General features: G+C 39.1%; 1 protein-coding gene across 1 annotated transcript in view; it reads left to right on the top strand.

The window, feature by feature from the left end:
• The window catches only part of LOC140235680 (SNW domain-containing protein 1-like), a 126,767-nt gene that overhangs the window by 24,304 nt on the left and 84,184 nt on the right, over positions 1-18,279 (top strand). The window contains exons 3-4 of the mRNA XM_072315704.1: positions 10,046-10,123; positions 15,410-15,574. Of these exons, the coding sequence (XP_072171805.1) occupies positions 10,046-10,123; positions 15,410-15,574 (243 nt within the window). The remainder of the gene's footprint in view (positions 1-10,045; positions 10,124-15,409; positions 15,575-18,279) is intronic.

Genomic DNA, 18,279 nt, shown 5'->3' with positions numbered 1-18,279 from the left:
ATGTAATGCTTGCATTGTTAGTTTTAAAACTTAATATATACATGTATTACCTAATGGAGATTCTCTGGGAAATTTCCAGCCAGAAGTTCAAAGGTCAAAGGTTAAGGGTCAAAGGCCAGGTTTAAATGCAAAAAAGAAAATCTATTTTGTACTGTAATTACCCTTTTTCTTCATACCTTGAAAATTACTCAATGCATAAACTTATAAAAGGGTCCGAGGTCAGAAGTCAAGTAAAAATCCTCAATTCCCCAAATACATGTACCTGCACTCTTAGACAATTATAGCAAACCCAGTTCAAGGAAAGTGAACATTCAAGATATTTCTGACAAACCTGTCATTTCAGTATTTTGCCAGTTATGTGAAACAGTCATCACACATTGTGAAGACATTATACAATACACCTATTGGGAGAATCATGCATTATGGCGGAGGCATCAGTCGCCATAGCGACATTTCTCGTTTCTTTATGAATTACTTTTTTTTCCATAGTGTGTATGGCTTTCAATGTGTTGTGTGTGCTTGGTGTGCATTATGTACTATCGATTGTTGTGGAGCCACCTCACGAACGCATATTGCATTATGTGCCATATTATCTGTACTCGGCTGGGTTATAAATGCAACGCGTACGCACTGTATGTAGAAAGCGCTGAATACCGCACACGCAAATCGATTCATGGGTACTCTGTGTACAGCGAACGGAGCTTTGCGCGCGTGAATCCCTGCCCTCTACGGACCCTGAATGTTGATCATCGATCACCATGGTATCCCCGTGTGTGGCTGAGGAGGGCAAAATTTTAGCTACACACTGTAGACAGCTTCCAGCCACATACCCTTATTTTGAAGCAGGGTAGGCAGCGTTCCGTTGTCCAATGTCTGCTTCTTTTTCTCTTCTTCTTCATCCGCTTTTCCCTTGCCTCCCAAGTACGAAATTACTTGTAGAGTGTTGTGTGCTATTGACAATGTCATTGCATCATTTTTCTGCAGGTAAGAGGTGAGTTTCTGTTCATGTGTTGATGTGCACTGCAGGTGAAAAGCCTTCGAACTTCCTTTCCCTCGTATCGTGGAAACTCAATAAAGATCTAGGCCCATTAAAGGAGATCTCATATATTTAAACAGAATACTTATAACAAACTATTTTTCTGTTCCCCATGAATTTATTTCCTTTGTTTTGTGTCGTTTATTGACGTTGATCCCACAAGGATCTCGTCGTACTGAGTTTCGCGTAGCGTTCGGTGCTGCAAACTTCGACTAGGGCCTACTTAAGTTATAGTACTCCTGACTTGGTGTTTTATTTGTGTTGTTTCTCACCTCTCGTTTGTTACGATTTCTTGCGATTAATATCACTTTAATTATTCGTTCCCTTTTTTTATCATCTTTCGGGTGATATGATTTTTTTCATATATATTTCGAAGTATTTAAAAGTAATTCTTTCAAGTGTCTCACACAGTACATGCATTTTTGTAACGGCGAATTCTCCACTTTACTGCAGTATTTCGAAGGAAGTTTGATCCCAGCCGCTTCGATGTGTTGTGTGTTATAGGGTGTTGTGGGGGAGATTGTTGATACTTCATGATTTTTCTTGGGCGTTTATCTCAAGTGATGATGGTGGTCGTGTTTCTAAATGTTGATGGGAAAAGGACAAAATGATCTGAGTGATGGTGATGATAATTTATGATGCTGGTGTAAAAGCTGGTGCAAAATGAATCCTGGTGTAAGAAGGACAGCTCGCTGTGAATGCTGAGCATACTTGTCCTCCGTTTTATTTCATTTCTCCCTCTTTCACTCTTCTTTTCCCTCCCAAGAATGATAAAAAAAAGGAAATACATGCACCTCACAACAAAAAGAACCATGTGCTAGCAACCTTCATAAATGTTCATTACCAGCAAAGAATAAGGAGATAAAACCCGATATACGGAGGCGAAGAGATTGTATGCGGTCTCTTCGGACCGAAGAAACTTGACACCCCGTCACACCCCCTCCCCTTGTGGAAATTTCCACAAAACCAAGTGCCAGACCCCAGGTGCCAGACGAAAGAATGTGCGCACTGGAATTCTGTTAATTAAAACAGCATGTAAATAACCTGGATATATGGTTCGAAGAACTAGCTCGGGAGTTGATTTAAAGGAATCATCGCAAAGACATGATTCTATAGCTTATCCTTTGGGCCCATATTGTAGGAAACATCAAACAGTCAGTTATAGTGTGCTTGATCGAATTATGTTCCCTAAACTATAAAAAGTGATTGATTAATCACTTGATTAAAAATGTAATCACAGAAATACATAAAAGGTCTCGTATGCCAAGACAAATTCACTATGAGTAGGTCCTATGTGATGCAGCCACCACCCGGTTAGATAGCAAAATCATGACAATGACAATTTCACGTTCATCAAAACTGCTTATTTTCATAATTTTGGTTATCAACATTTGTTCGTGGGTGTTTTTTTCCCTCGTAAAAGATATGATTTCTTCGTATCCATCGTAAACTGTTTACCATAACCAAGCCATTAAGCTCAGCTACGTCGCATTCTATCCATCGAACTTGCAGTAACCTCAAACAAGACAGGATAAGAGCAAATGGCGCATTCCTTTGAACTTGATGTGAAACCACGTGTTTCGCACATCGGCACATCCACACACAACGCGGCATTTAGCGATCATGGTTATGGCAGACTTAACGATTCCAGCCAGGGGAAAAGAAATTGGAATACATAGGAAAACGATGTTTAAAATCCACTAAAATTAAATTGCCTGAAAACAACGTTTGTCTATGTTTTGTTGTTAACAATAATTGGAAACACCCTACAAAGTTTTGCATTCACTCACACAAAAGCTCTCTTGAGAAGATGACAGTATTCCCCCTTCCCTTCTAAGAAGTCGAAATGTCCACAACTAGCACAGCAAGTTTTTGGAGGTACATACATGCACTAGCTACACATTCATTGTGAGAAAGCAATCAATCAACGCTGAACATTGCGTAGTTCGGAGTCTTTATCATGCTGGTGACCAGCTCGGTACTTCGGCATGTGTCGTAATGTTATGTTTAGAGCCTATAGGTGTCACACATCGGTGAATTTATTTCAAAATAGCTAAAAGAGGGAGATTGAAAAAATACAAATTCTGAAGGAAAATCAAGAATTTTGGAGCTGCTGAGTACTAATTTGTGCTTCCAAAGGTTGGCAGCTCTGTTATTGGTGATTTTGAGGAAAGTGTCATTAGTAACGACAGTTGTATGTATTTTTTTGTTTTTATTTTTTTGTTTTTATTTTTGCTATAACTTCGCTAAATAACATGCTATGGTGCAAATTCAGACTGCAAACTAGTTCAATACAATTGAAGAACAAATCAGGCTACATACAACTCATTTTAGATGCTTGTCATTTTTGTAAATAGCATTGTGCACAACCAGGGGTGGATCCAAGAATTCTGTAAAGTAAAGGGGGGTGCAACCAATATTTCTGGTACCACTTCCGGGTTTTATTTCATTTTTAGGTGATCCGAGTATCCTCTCGGATCACCTTCTGTATCTGTACTGATTCTTTGTTTTTCTTCTTCTTTTTAGCTCACCTGAGCCAAAGGCTCAAGTGAGCTATTGCGATCGCCCTTCGTCCGGCGTCCATCGTGCGTCGTCCGTCGTGCGTCGTCCGTCGTCCGTCGTGCGTAAACTTTTACATTTTTATCTTCTTCTTGAAAACCCCAAGACCGATTTTCATCAAACTTGGCAGGTAGCATCCCTAGGGGGTTAGGAACTCCATTTGTTCAAATGGGCACCATGCCCCACCCAGGGGACCCCCAGGGGGGCCCAAACCCCCCAAAATTAAGGAATCTGTAAAAATCTTCTTCTCTAGAACCAGAAGTGATAGAGCTAAGTTAATACTATGAGTTAGTTCATTGATGACTGCAGTTTCAAGTTTGTTCATGGCAGAATCAGGGGTGCCCCCCTTGGGACCCAGGGGAGGGGGGTGGGGAGGGGTCCTAATGGGGCCTAAATTATACATTTTCATCTTCTTCTTGAGAACCCCATGACCAATTTTCACCAAACTTGGCAGGTAGCATCCCTAGGGGGTTAGGATCTCAATTTGTTAAAATGGGCACCATGCCCCACCCAAGCACCCCAGGGGGGCCCAAACTCCCCAAAATTAAGGAATCTGTAAAAATCTTCTTCTCTTGAACCAGAAGTGATAGAGCTAAGTTAATACTATGAGTTAGTACATTGATGACTGCAGTTTCAAGTTTGTTCATGGCAGAATCAGGGGTGCCCCCCTTGGGACCCAGGGGAGGGGGTGGGGAGGGGTCCTAATGGGGCCTAAATTATACATTTTCATCTTCTTCTTGAGAACCCCATGACCAATTTTCACCAAACTTGGCAGGTAGTATCCCTAGGGGGTTAGGATCTCAATTTGTTAAAATGGGCACCATGCCCCACCCAGGGGCCCCAGGGGGGCCCAAACTCCCCAAAATTAAGGAATCTGTAAAAATCTTCTTCTCTTGAACCAGAAGTGATAGAGCTAAGTTAATACTATGAGTTAGTACATCTATGACGGCAGTTTCAAGTTTGTTCATGGCAGAATCAGGGGTGCCCCCCTTGGGACCCAGGGGAGGGGGTGGGGAGGGGTCCTAATGGGGCCTAAATTATACATTTCCATGACCGATTTTCACCAAACTTGGCAGGTAGTATCCCTAGGGGGTAAGGATCTCAATTTGTTAAAATGGGCACCATGCCCCACCAGGGGCCCCAGGGGGGCCCAAACCCCCCAAAATTAAGGAATCTGTAAAAATCTAAGAGCTAAGTTAATACTATGAGTTAGTACATTGATGACTGTAGTTTCAAGTTTGTTCATAGCAAATCCAGGGGTGCCCCTCTTGGGGGCGGGGGGGGGGGGGGGGGGGGTTGGGAAGGTCCAAATGGGGGCCTGAATTGTACATTTCCAGCTTCTTCCTGAAAACCTCATGATGGATTTTCGTCAAACTTGGCACCATGCCCCACCCAGAGGGCCCCAGGGGGCCCCCAATCCCCCCCCCCCCCCAATTAAGGAATCTTAAAAAAATTGGGCCCTTATTGTACATTTTCATCTTCTACTTGAGAATGCCTGGTCAAATTTTAGTAGAGCTGTGAATAATTTAGATTAGTGACTGCGTGAAAGGTGAACTTGCGATACTCAGGTGAGCGCTATAGACCCGCGGGTCTCTTGTTTTTTTTACTGGTCATGTCGGACCGGTAATTTGTGGATTTCCTAAAAAGTTACCGGTCTGACAGTTACTTTTACCGGTCTTTGACCATCGGACCGGCGCCAGTGTGCAGCCCTGCCTACTGCATGCAGATGTGCGAGAAGCGATCAAGAACTATTGGGACATCGTTGCACTTTCCTTTCTGGGTATACTGCGGTAGTTTGGCCGTGACATCAAAGAGATATTATACAAAAATGTAATGACAGTCATTCCGAAAGTTTATTTAATCATAAAATGAAACGATTCATTACTGAGTACTTCGAAGGTTTGTAATCGAAAACAACAACAACACCAAAGGTCGGTACTACAGATGAATGTTCAAAATAAACAAACTGATTTTGTTCGGAGATTAACAAATAATTTTTTCTTTATTATTTTCCGATCAACGAACCTTCAGAAAGGAATCTATCATCTATCATCATTATTGTTTCGGAATAACAAACCTTCAGAGTAAGAAAACTAACCATTTTGGGGCCGTTGTTGTATTCCGAAATTATACTGGCAGAACGTTCAAAATAACAAAACTGATTTCGTTTGGATATAAACGAATGTTTCTCCTTTATCATTTTTCGATTAACGATCATTCAGAATTAAGAACGTAGAGTATTATTTTACCATAATTCTTTCGGAGTAATGAACCCTCAGAGTACGAAAACTGTAACCGTTTTGGGGCCGTCGTTTTGTTCCGAAATTATACTGGCAGAACGTTCGAAATAACAAAACTGATTTCGTTTGGAAATAAACGAACATTTCTTCTTTATCGTTTTCCAATTAATGATTGTTCAGAATTAAGAATCTAAAGTATTTTATCATCATTCTTTCGGAGTAACGAACCTTCAGAGTAAAAGAAAACTGTAACCGTTTTGGGGCCGTCGTTTTATTCCGAAATTTCACTGGCAGAACGTTCGAATAAACAAAACTGATTTCGTTGTGAAATGAACGGACATTTTTTCTTAATCATTTTTGAATTAATGAACCTTCAGAGCAAAGAATCTAGCATTATTTTATCATTAATCTGTCGGAGTAACGAACCCTCAGAGTAAGAAAACTGCAACTGTTTTTGGGCAGTCGTTTTATTCCGAAATTTCACTGGCAAAACGTTCGAAATGACACACTGATTTCATTTTGAAATTTACGGACATTTTTCTTTATTTAGTTTTTGGTTAATCAACCTTCAGAATAAAGAATCAACAATGTATTATTTTATCATTACTATTTCTGTCGGAGTAACAGACCCTTAGAGTACGAAAACACGCTGTTTTGTGCCGTCATTTTATTCCAAAATTTCACTGGCAGAACGTTCGAAATGACAACTGATTTCGTTTTGAAATTTATGGACATTTTTTTCTTTATTATTTTTCGGTTAACGAACCTTCAGAATATAGAATCTAGTACTATTTCATTACTATTTTTTTTCTGTCGGAGTAACGAACCCTCTTTCAGAGTAAGAAAACTGTAACTGTTTCATTCCGAAATTTCACTGGCAGAACGTTCGAAATAACAAAACTGATTTTGTTTGGAAATTAACGGACATTGTTTCTTTATTATTTTCCAATTAACCAACCTTCAGAATAATACGGAATGTAGTATTATTCTATCATTATTCGGAACAAACCCTCAGAGTAAACCCGTTTGGGGCATCGCTTTATTTAGAAATTTCATTGGCAGTGAACTGAACACTGGCTAACCAAACTGCTTTTGTGAATGTGAAAAACGTTGTTAACTTTCACTAAATCAAGAACTGATCTGGAAGGAGAACAATTCACGTGTTAACGAAAATCAAAACTGCGTCACAAATATGTATATATGCGTAGGCCGTCATTGCTAAAGAGAAGAACATTTTGCTCTCTCCTGTAAAAGAAAAAAAAAAGAAAATGCTCAGCAGTTAAGCGCATGAAATGTCAAAATAATATTTTTTACATTACTTGAACAACCAAACATTCTTTATTTTAAATTTAAAAAAAAATATTATAAATAGATAAAGAATGTATGGTTCTTCACGTCAAAACGTGGGCCTCTGCGTGCGGTATCCATTATTAATTTTACGCGGGAAAAGCGTAGCTCCTTGAAGCAAGAGCATGATAAAAAAAAAAAATGAATAAACACAGACACACACACACACACACACACACAAACCAAACTTCCCTAATGAACATTAATGTAATACATTATACGTTGTGTTCATGAATCCCAAACGGATCCATTTTCACACATGTGCAGTGATTGGGTCAGAGAAGGGATGGAAGTACGAAATGGAAAGGAGAGCAAACTTCATATCGGTGATGGAGAACAAATATTTCAATAATGAACTATAGGGTGGGAAGGGGGAGGGCTCAGAACTCCGCCTATTTTTGGATCATTGGCACTATTTATTCCTTGCATTATCAAAATTTCCAAGAAAATTGAATTCAAGTCCATTCATAACTTTTTTGAGTTATCTAGCAGGGAAGAAAAAATGAACCTTGGTGGTGATATTAACTGATGCTGGTGTAGAGAAAAACAAAGACAGCTTGCTCAAAGATGCTTCCTTCTTTCAGTTTATTTTCTCCCCAGTCATTCCTATCATTCTCCTCCCATGAACCCCTACCATGCACGGACGATGAACAAAACAAAATGTTACCGACGCTGCAATTAAAAAAAAAAGAAAGAAAAACGTGCTCGAAGCAAATTATCTACACTTTTCAAGTTAAACAAATTGATGTTCGTAATGAAGAATAAAAAAAAAAACACGACCACAGGCAGTGGGGAAACTTGATACCATGGCTTGTGGAAATTTCCACGAAATTTCCACGAAAGCCAGGTGTCAGATAAAGGAATGCCGCGCGTACTGCCACCTTGCTCCAGTGGTCGTAAACAGCATGTAGATAGCATGTAAACCAACTGGGAACATCGATGAATGAATATCCATTTATTTTCTGTTAACAAACCAAGCCAGAAGCATGTGGAGCATTACGTACGTTGAACTTGAAAGACCATCATGACAGAATTACTATAAATTTCGGCCCGGAGAAGGAAAATGGAATATTCACGAATGACGTTTACAAATCCATGGAAAGTGAAAAGGCTCAAATGGAACGCATGGCTTATAAAAAAAAAAAAAAAAAATAACCCGCTGAAAGTACCCCCCCCCCCCAAAAAAAAAAAAAAAAAATACAATTTGCATTTGCTTACTCCATCGCACGTTCTTTTTTCTTTTTTTAACGAAAGATGGAGTTAATTTTATCTCTGCGGCAATGCTTTGAACGCATCTAATTTTGCGTCATTGCCGATGGCCAGCTTCCTAAAGAATTGATACGAATCCTTTCAAATATACGAAACAAAGTCTAAAAATCCTGGGTCCTGGCGGTGAATTCCGGTGGTATTATAAATCCTGCTCACTATCAAAATTTAATCATCTGTTCCTTGCGCCATTTTACCACCAAATGTTCCTGAAAATTTCATCCTAATCTCAACCCAAATTTTGACTTATTTTTTTTGCGAATAGAGAGACAGACAGGCAGACAAACGAACAATCAAACAAAAGCAGCAAAAAAAAAAAAAAAAAAAATACAACATGTGGCGGAGGGGGGCATGCATTTCATATCGTTCGTTTTTGCGTAACCCGACAACAAGCGTGACAACAAGCGAGCATGTGTCAGCCTTCCTCAGCCTCCCTTGGCCTCCGACCCTCTCTTTCCGTCCTCTCTCTCCCTCCGTCCTCTCTCTCCCTCTCACAATACCGTCGTACACACAGGCGGCTGTCTGTGGCCGGCTGGGTGCAATCAGGAAGGTGGACCTCCCTGGTGCATGTGTGTGTGGATCCCGAATCAGAGCGCATGTGATTGAGTAAGTGTGTGATGTGGTGTGTATGTGCAAGCTAGTACGTCGCTATGTTGAGCCGCGTTGTTGTGATCGGTGCGGTGACTGCGTGGATAACTTATTGCGCTTGTAAACTGCTGCTCCTTTCAACATCTAGCTTCTTTTCTAGCCAGATGATAAAGAGTAAAAAAGGCGAGAAATTGGTCCAAACTTAGCTCGTCAAGCAAGTTCACGCGTCGTGTTACCCTTGTCGGCAAGTTTTACCCTTGTCGGCAATTGTTTCTTCAAACCGCATGTTTGTCGGCGCCGACAAGGGTGATATACGCTGGCGAGATCCCTGCACACTTAAATTATGGAGATGCATTTTAGAAACATGCGTGGATAGACCTTGACTTTAACTATATGACATTTAGATTTCATTTGAAAATTCCATTCCTTTAATGAGATATGAATGAGAAAGTGATTTCAGATCATGACGTCAAACTTAAGTCACAGTTGACTAATCACAATGATACGTTTGATCTCTTGTCCTTGGGACATGATACATATGGTATAAGTGTTAAATTGATAGCCTAAAGGACTTTTTAAATTACATGTAACCTCTGCACAAGATTTGAGGAGAAATAAAGAATAAAGAAGAAGAAGAATGAAGAAAAAAAAAAATCAGACAAGTACAGATACAGAAGATGATCAGAGAGGATGCTCCGATCACCTAAATATAAGTCAGATGCTTCTTTTTTTAGAAGATGTCAGTGATTCTTCTTATGTGGTGTCATATGATGTCTAAATTGAACATTTGGCACATGTCATCAACAATAGTAGTACTCCATGTACACATTGTAATACGCAAACACTTTGTAGCCCTGGTTTTGTTCTGCCTTTACAGCAGCTATTTATGTTTCATTTGTTCTCCATCTGTTATTTTTGAGCCAACATTAACCGTAACATATCAAGTGATGCACAATGTGTTTAAATGTTTTGGTTATAAAGTTCATTTGTCTGTGTATCCTGTTTTCAGCTTCATGTGGTTTCGGTATCAAAAAATGCTGCTCCACCATATGGACACCGAAAAGGCTGGGTTCCGCGATCACTTGCTGTGAGTATGAAGTCTTCATATCAATGAATAAAGGGAGCTTTGTGTACATCATTCATCTAGCTACATCTCTAGCTCTCTCTCTTGATATTTGTGTGTATAATATGTGAGTGTATGTATATACAGTATTAGTAAAACACATAATATGTATTTATGTCACTGACGAGACAAGTACGTGTCTACTCAGTTTTGATGTTACTCTAATAATGATGACTATAATCACACTAATAAAATCTATGTTATGTGAAGGATGACAATTAAAACATGGCTTAGTTTAAAGAAGACTGGAAGAACGAGAGTTACCTTAATACCAAAGGATTTTTCTATGTACTTTTCAAAACCATTTAATAGATGGTGATGAGGATCATAAAATCAGACAACACTAAAACCAACACTGTCCCCATAAGAGCGCAGGACCTGTATCTTGACAATAATATCACATTGTCACTTTCGTCTAGTCACAACATTCAAATAACATTTTAGGATATGGTTACAATTACAATGAAATTACCAATATCGTTGCACCATGAAATGCTGCTGATATTTACAATGAAATGTAGGATCCCCCAAGAGCAGATGAAATTTTAAAGTATCAGATTCTTAAAAGTGTGATGACTTCCGAGAGTAGAATTAATTATTTAGCCTCTGCTTCCAGCTGGCGGTGTAGTGACACTCCTTGTACAGTAGTCTGCAAATGCTCTTATACTGCTCTGCGAAGGCAGAAACATACATTATACAAATTAAAATCAGTGTCTCTAGCCTATAGATCTACTTTGTTGTCATGACAACCATTATGATGGTATGCACTGACTCTTATTTATCGTGCGCATTGTCTGCACACAGTCATTTCACAAAATAACATCCTGTCCCCACTTGGGAAGATTTTCAACAATTATGAACAAATTGAACTCTACATTAAGTCACTTATAGTAGCTTGTATCATCACACAATATCTATGAAAACAATTGCTATTGACATATAGCAATGTTGACCATCAAACGATGGAAAAAGATTTAACACATAAGACATGAAGATAGCGTTACGATACCTCTCGAAGGTTACGTGACACTATAAATCACATTTATAAAAAGACTAGTGTGAGCTTATTGATATTACTACATAAGGATAAGACATGTATTTGATATGTAATCAATAATTATGTTTGTACACTACTGACAAAGTGATTAGTATAGTAGGGAGAGCATGATGTCATGTCTAACGTCCATAGCGTTTGGGATGTCTTCTGAATGAAAACAGTATTGTATTATCATGTGTATTCAGTCATTACAAATGAAATCTATTACTACACGCAAGGCGCATGGCAACACAACAGGATTGAACTATTGTCTGATGGGTAAGACTACAATTTCATAAATGGATGGTTCTATTTCTTGCTTTCAAACTTTAACATTTATTATGTGTACACACAAATGTCAGGGCTCGTCACTAACTTTTTTATGCCTCCGCCACGAAGTGGTGACGGAGGCATTGTGTTTTCGTCCGTGCGTACGTACGTCCGTATTCGTTTATGCGATAACTTGAGTAATATTGACTGGAATTTTACCAAACTTGGTCCAAGTATAAAGTAGGATGGGGCAATTACTTGATTAGATTTTGGGTGAAATCGGCCAAAGGTCAAAGCTGGGGGGATGGTGTGTACATTCACCCCCCCCCCGATCGAAAGATCGAACAAAAACTATATTAAATAGTACTGGTAATATTGCCTGCCAGTTCAAAAATCAAACAATAGTATTTAAATGATTATCAAAATTATTATAAAAATTACAATATGACCGAGTTTATATATATATATATATATATATATATATATATATATATATATAGATATATATATATACGACCCAGCTATAGGGAAATCACCCCCCCCCCCCCCCCCCCCCCGTGAAGGACCTGTCTACGCCACTGCAACTAGTATTAATTTATCTTGTATTTATAGATAAATGTTGATACAAATTTCTTAATAATATTCAGAAAGAAGGCCTACTGTTTGGACATTTGAATATTTACAATTACCTTGTATCTTTAATATTCTTAATACTTTATGCATTTTATTTTCCATGTTTTGCATTTTATTCTTTGATATTATTTTGTATTCATATACGTATATTCTATTTAATTGCTTTTTATGCCTCCGCCACGAAGTGGTGCCGGAGGCATTATGTTTTCGGGTTGTCCGTCCGTCCGTCCGTCCTTCCGTCCGTCCGTCCTTCCGTCCGTCCGTCCTTCCGTCCGTCCGTAATGAATTTTGTGGACAAGGTAACTATCAAAACCTGTTGAGGTATCCTAATGAAACTTGGCATGTATGTGTATTAGGGGGTGAAGTTGTGCCTATCAACTTTTGGGTGCACATGCTCAAGGTCAAAGGTCAAAAGGTCAAGGTCAAATACATAAAATTTCACTATTTCCACCATATCTATTGAATGCATGAAGATATTTTCTTGAAACTTAGTGTATACATGTATTACCCAATGAAGATTTTCTGGTGAAAGTTTGGGTCATGAGGTCAAATGTCAAAGGTCAAAAGGTCAGGGTCAAATACATAAAATTTCACTATTTCCACCATATCTATTGAATGCCTGAAGATATTTGCTTGAAACTTAGTGTATACATGTATTACCCAATTAAGATTCTCTGGTGAAAGTTTGGGTCATAAGGTCAAAGGTCAAAAGGTCAAGTAAAAATAATAAAACTTTTTTTTCTCTATACCTTGGAAAATTGTTCAAGGTATCTTCATGGAACATAGTATTACATATACTGACTGGAAGTGATTATCTAGAGAATGTAGGGTTCATGGGGTCAAAGGTCAGGGGTCAAAGGTCAAGTGCAACACTTCAAAATTTTACTATTTCCTTCCTACATGTATCATGCAATGCCAGCAGGGTTATTTTTTTTTACACTTGGTGTATGCATACATGTGTAACCTAATAGAAATTCTCTGGAAAGTTTTTTTTTTCTTCTTTTTTTGCCTCAAAGGTCAAAAGGACAAAGATCAAGTGAAAGTGCTGAACTAACTTTTTCCTCCATATCTCGGAAGTGGCTCAAGTTATCTTGAAACGTAGTACATATTATGCATGTTCTACCTGAAAGTGATTATCTTATGAATTTTAGGGTCAAGGGCCAGATGAAAATGGTAACAATTTACTATTCAATTCAGAAATTGCACTTTTTCTCCACACCTGTACCTTGAAAATTACTCAATGCCTAAATGTATGAATGGGTCAAAGTCGAGTTAAAGTCCTTAAATCCCTAGATACATGCTCTCCTATTCATCCAATTAAACCTAGGTCAAGGAAGGTGAACATTCAACACATTTGTGACAAACTTGTAATTTCAATATTTTGCCAATTTTGTGAAAATGTAATCACACATTGTCCACATGTACTATCTAGACCTATTGGGAAAATCATGCATTATGGCGGAGGCATACCAGTCGCCAAAGCGACATTTCTTGTTTAATATGCATACACGCGGCCCCATTGTAATTCAGCCATGTATCTAAAATGGGCGTTTACCGTGCTTAAATAAATATGAATAAATACGAATGAAATCAAATTTCAATCTGGTACGTACCGCGAATAACATGTGCGTCAAGGGTCAGTCATTTTCACGAAGAGGTGTGTCACCATTTTGCATGGTTAATGCATCAATGTCTCATAGAGGTGTGTCACTTTTTGTGACGGAGGGTACGTTATGGTACCTAAAAGGTATGACGCACATTGGTACTTTGACGCACCTATCCCGGGGGTCAAGAGGTGCGTCATACAAATGACAGCTGCATTAGTTCTACCAATATTTCCTTCCATTTTTATTTGCTTATTTTTTCAAAATAATGTGATTCTTAAAATAAAAAAGAAACACAAAAGAAAGTATAAAAAGCAATGCAGACCCACTCTTTATTAAAAGTATTCACTATATTGTCATAAAAGAAAATATAATTTCGGAGATTTCAAGTCCACTTTCAGCGGCGCATAAAAGTTCAGTTAAACGCAGTGTTGATAGTGCGATGTCGCTGCCATTAGTTCCACTGGTATTTTCTTTTTTAAAAAACATTTTTCTTGCTGTTTTCTCTTCGAAATTTTGCGATTCTTGAAATTAAAACAAAATCGCAAAGAAAGGATTAAATGGAACGGCAAACTTACACTTAAGTAATATGATAAATAACGATAATTTAGTCGAAAAAAAGAAAAGATAATGCCTAGCTCCCGAAGTCATTTTACAAATGCAGCGTTCATAGTGGAATGCCACTTCGCGAGTTTCATTATTTTTCTTCTTTCTCTTCTTCATTTCCTCCCCGTGTACGTCTTCAAAATGGCGTGATCTTGGAAAAAAAGAGAAATAAACGAAAGGATAAAATGCGATGCAACCATACACTTTAGTTACGTGATAAGTATCAACAATGCATATGATCTCTTACAAACAGAGGGATGATTTCGGACACTTTTAGTAACATTTTTTACATATGAAGTTGTAACGTTGTAACGCAGCGTTGACTGCGCGATGTCGCACCAATTTTGTCCCTTCACCCCCATTTTTTTTTGCATGCTTCTCGCACACGTGCATGTCGGTGTGTAAGCGCTGTTTCTTCCCCCGACGACCCGACCACGTGTTCAGTTTGAGCCACCACGCGTAAATATTTCAAACTACCTGACGGCACTTTTCCGCCATGCGTACTTCATTTTTTGGCAAGGACGCTGTCGAGACCCTTTTCTCGAAAACCCTGTGGTCTCTTGTTGGCTGTTGGAGTATCATTCTCATTGGATTTAAATGTACTTTGATGTAGCAACTGCGAGTAATTGTTACTGTATTCTCACATGGCTTTTTTTTTTTTTCCTGGCATATCAGTAAAATCAGTAAAGCAGAAAGACATTGTTGAAAGAGACAGTGATAAAGGAGAAGTGAAATCTGGAGACAAAGAAAGTGAAAGAATTTTCCCCTTAAATTGCGTATTCAGAGATGTGTCATTCTACTGGAGGTACATGTATCATTGAATACAGTTATTATGAAGCTAAAGTTCTTAATGCAGAATGCACCAGACCGTAAATTAAAAAAAAAAAAAAAAAAAAAATCTGCACCATGGAGGGATTAGGGGTGGGCAGCCCTCCTTGCACACCCTCCAGCATTAGGTCGCTCTGCTCCCTCCCTTTTGTTCTTGAAAATATTTTCAGGTTTTTTGTTTTGTTTTTTGTTTTTTATATCATTTTTCATGCCTGAGTGTGAAATAGCAGACATTTTTCCATGTATTCATGTAACTTGTATATGTTTTCACAGGATTATGGAGATGGGGGAGCCTTCCCAGAGATTCACATTGCTCAATTCCCTCTGGACATGGGTCGCACCAAAACCAACAAGTCAAATGCAGTTGCCAAAACAGTTGATGCAGAGGGAAACATTCGCTTTGATGCCTTGGCAAGGATAGGCCATGGAAAAGATAAGGTATGCTTATACATGTATATCCTGTTTTGTGTGTGTATTCCGGTCTGATTTTTGCAGGTTTATAGTACGTCAATATACCCCTACCCACACATAGTGTGTATGGGGGTAAATAGGAATCGCTCTGAAGTTCTGGTGGCCGGGCAGTTGGTCGTTTGCAAAACTTGTGGCTTGAGTTACTCTCTCATTTTTATGCGTCCGCCACGAAGTGTCACCAGAGGCATTATGTTTTCATGTTGTCTGTTCATCTGTCCTTCCGTCCTTCCATCCGTAATCAATTTTGTGAACATCGTAACTAAAAAACCATTTGAGGTATCCCAATGAAACTTGGCATGTATATAAGTATGAGTGGGCAAAGTTTTGCCTATCAACTTTTGGGTGCACATGCTCAAGTTCAAAAGTTCAAGGTCATGCAAATGCTCAAAATTTTACTATATCCCCCATATCTATGCAATGCCTGAAGGTATTTTCTTGAAACTTAGTGTATACATGTACTACCAGATAAAGATTCTCTAGAGAGTTTTGGGCTATGAGGTCAAAGGTCAAGTGAATATGTTCAAATTTCATGTTTCCCTCATATATCTCGGAAATGGTTCAAGGTATATCCATGGAACTTGGTACATATTTCGATATGCAAGTACTGACTGGTAGTGATTATCTTGGGAATTTGGGATTCATAGGGTCAAAGGTCAAGGTCAACTCCTCAAAATTTCACTATTTTCCTCATATCAATGCAACGCCTGCAGGATTTTTCTTGTAACTGAATGTACATGTATTACCCAATAGAGATTCGCTGTGAAAAGTTTTTGCCAAAAGGTCAAAGGTCAAGCTAAAATGCTAAATTTCTGTTCTTCCTCCATTTCTCAGAAGCGGCCATGGTATCAGCATGAAGCTTAGTATATATTTATGCCTGTACTGCCCGACAGTGATTGCCTTGGGAATTTAGGGTCGTAGGGTCAAAGCTCAAGGGTCCAAGGCCAGGGTAAAATCTTAATATTTAATACTTAAATTACTCTTTTTTCAATACCCTAGAAATTACTCAATGCATAACCTTATAAAAGGGTCAAAAGTCAAGTAAAAATCCTCAAATACCCAAATACCTGCTGTCTTAGACAATACAGTCAACCTCGCTTACCCTGACGTCGGATTAGCCGAATATCACCTCGGAGGCAAAATGAAAGTCCCGATTGTTCTTATGTAGTTTCCTTGTGTTAAAACTCCCGTAGCTCGTAACTCGAAGTTCGGTTACCTCGAAGGGAAATCTAATGTCCTGATCTTAATTAACTTGTTGTTTTTCCCAGCTTGTTGCTTGAATCGAAATTGTAAACATCACTCAGCATTTCCGATTAAGCACGCGTGGACAGCGAAGACATGTCACAAATCTTTTCACACTCGTTTGTAACTACATATTCTGAGACCAGAACAATCGTGTGCCCAAAGCAATACACGGCTGGCAAGAAAAATCCCCAACACCTACCTGCACACGTACACGGTATGCACATAGCACCCGTGCCAATGGAGTGCTTATGATAGCACTAAGCTCTCCCCCAGCATCTTTTTTTTCTTTAACCATCCAGTGTTCTGATTTGCGATCTTTATAGTCATGCCGTGCGCGTAGATTTCTTAACCGTCATGGTGCACATGCTTACGTGTTGACAGTTATATCTTTGGCATAATCACGGTCCACAGTCCAAACATCATTCTCCTGCAGTGCTCTTCTAACTTGCTTTGCTTTCACAAAGTTTGTTTCATTAATTTTCCCCTGCGAACACAAGCACTGAATACTTTTTGTCTTGCCCACCGGAGGTGAAGGCGAGACTAAGGGATCCAAATGGCGTCCGTCCGTCGTCCGTCACAAATGTTAAAGTTTACCTGCAAGACTCTCTTATGATGCATAACTTGGCAACTGTTACAGCAATGGCAGCCACACTTGGGTGATAGAAGCACTAGGGGTATCTTCATGTTATGGTGTTGACGGAGGTCATGTAATGATGTCAAAGGTCATTTGAGGTCATATATTAAAGAGTATGTGCAAGACTCTCTTTTCAATGTTAAAGTTTACCTGCAAGACTCTCTTTTGACAAATAACTTCACATAAGTTGCTTGGATTACAACCTAACTTGGGTCATAGATGCACTGGGGGTACCTTCATTTTATGGTGCCGTTGGAGGTCATAGGATAAGGTCAAAGGTCATTTGAGGTCATACGTTTAAGTTTACTTGCAAGACTCTCTTATCACACGTAACTCGACACATGTTGCTACAATGGCAATCAAACTTGGGTGTTGGATGCACTTGGGGTACCTTCATGTAATGGTGCCGTAAGAGGTCACATGATAAGGTCAAAGGTCATTTGAGGTCATACGTTTAAGTTTACTTGCAAGACTCTTATCACACGTAACTCAGCACATGTTGCTACAATGGCAATCAAACTTGGGTGATGGTAGATGTCTCTTGGGAAGTTGAAGGTTACCACAAGGTCAAAGGTCACAGAGGGGTCAACAAACTTTTAGGGCCCAATGTTAAGTTTTTAGGGCGCATTTCGTTTATAGCTCATAACTTTTGATCCCTTAGTCCGTTTGTGACCAAACTTGGATGGAAGATGTCCCTTGGGGAGGTGAAGGTCGTCACAAGGTCAAAGGTCACAGACAGGGGTCAACAAACTTTTAGGGCCCAATGTTATGTTTTTAGGGCGCGTTTTGATTGTGG

The sequence above is a fragment of the Diadema setosum genome, chromosome 1 (assembly GCF_964275005.1).
Source record: "Diadema setosum chromosome 1, eeDiaSeto1, whole genome shotgun sequence".
Lineage (NCBI taxonomy): Eukaryota > Metazoa > Echinodermata > Echinoidea > Diadematoida > Diadematidae > Diadema > Diadema setosum.
Note: the sequence above shows the minus strand (reverse complement) of the source record. Positions and strands in the feature narration are given on the sequence as shown.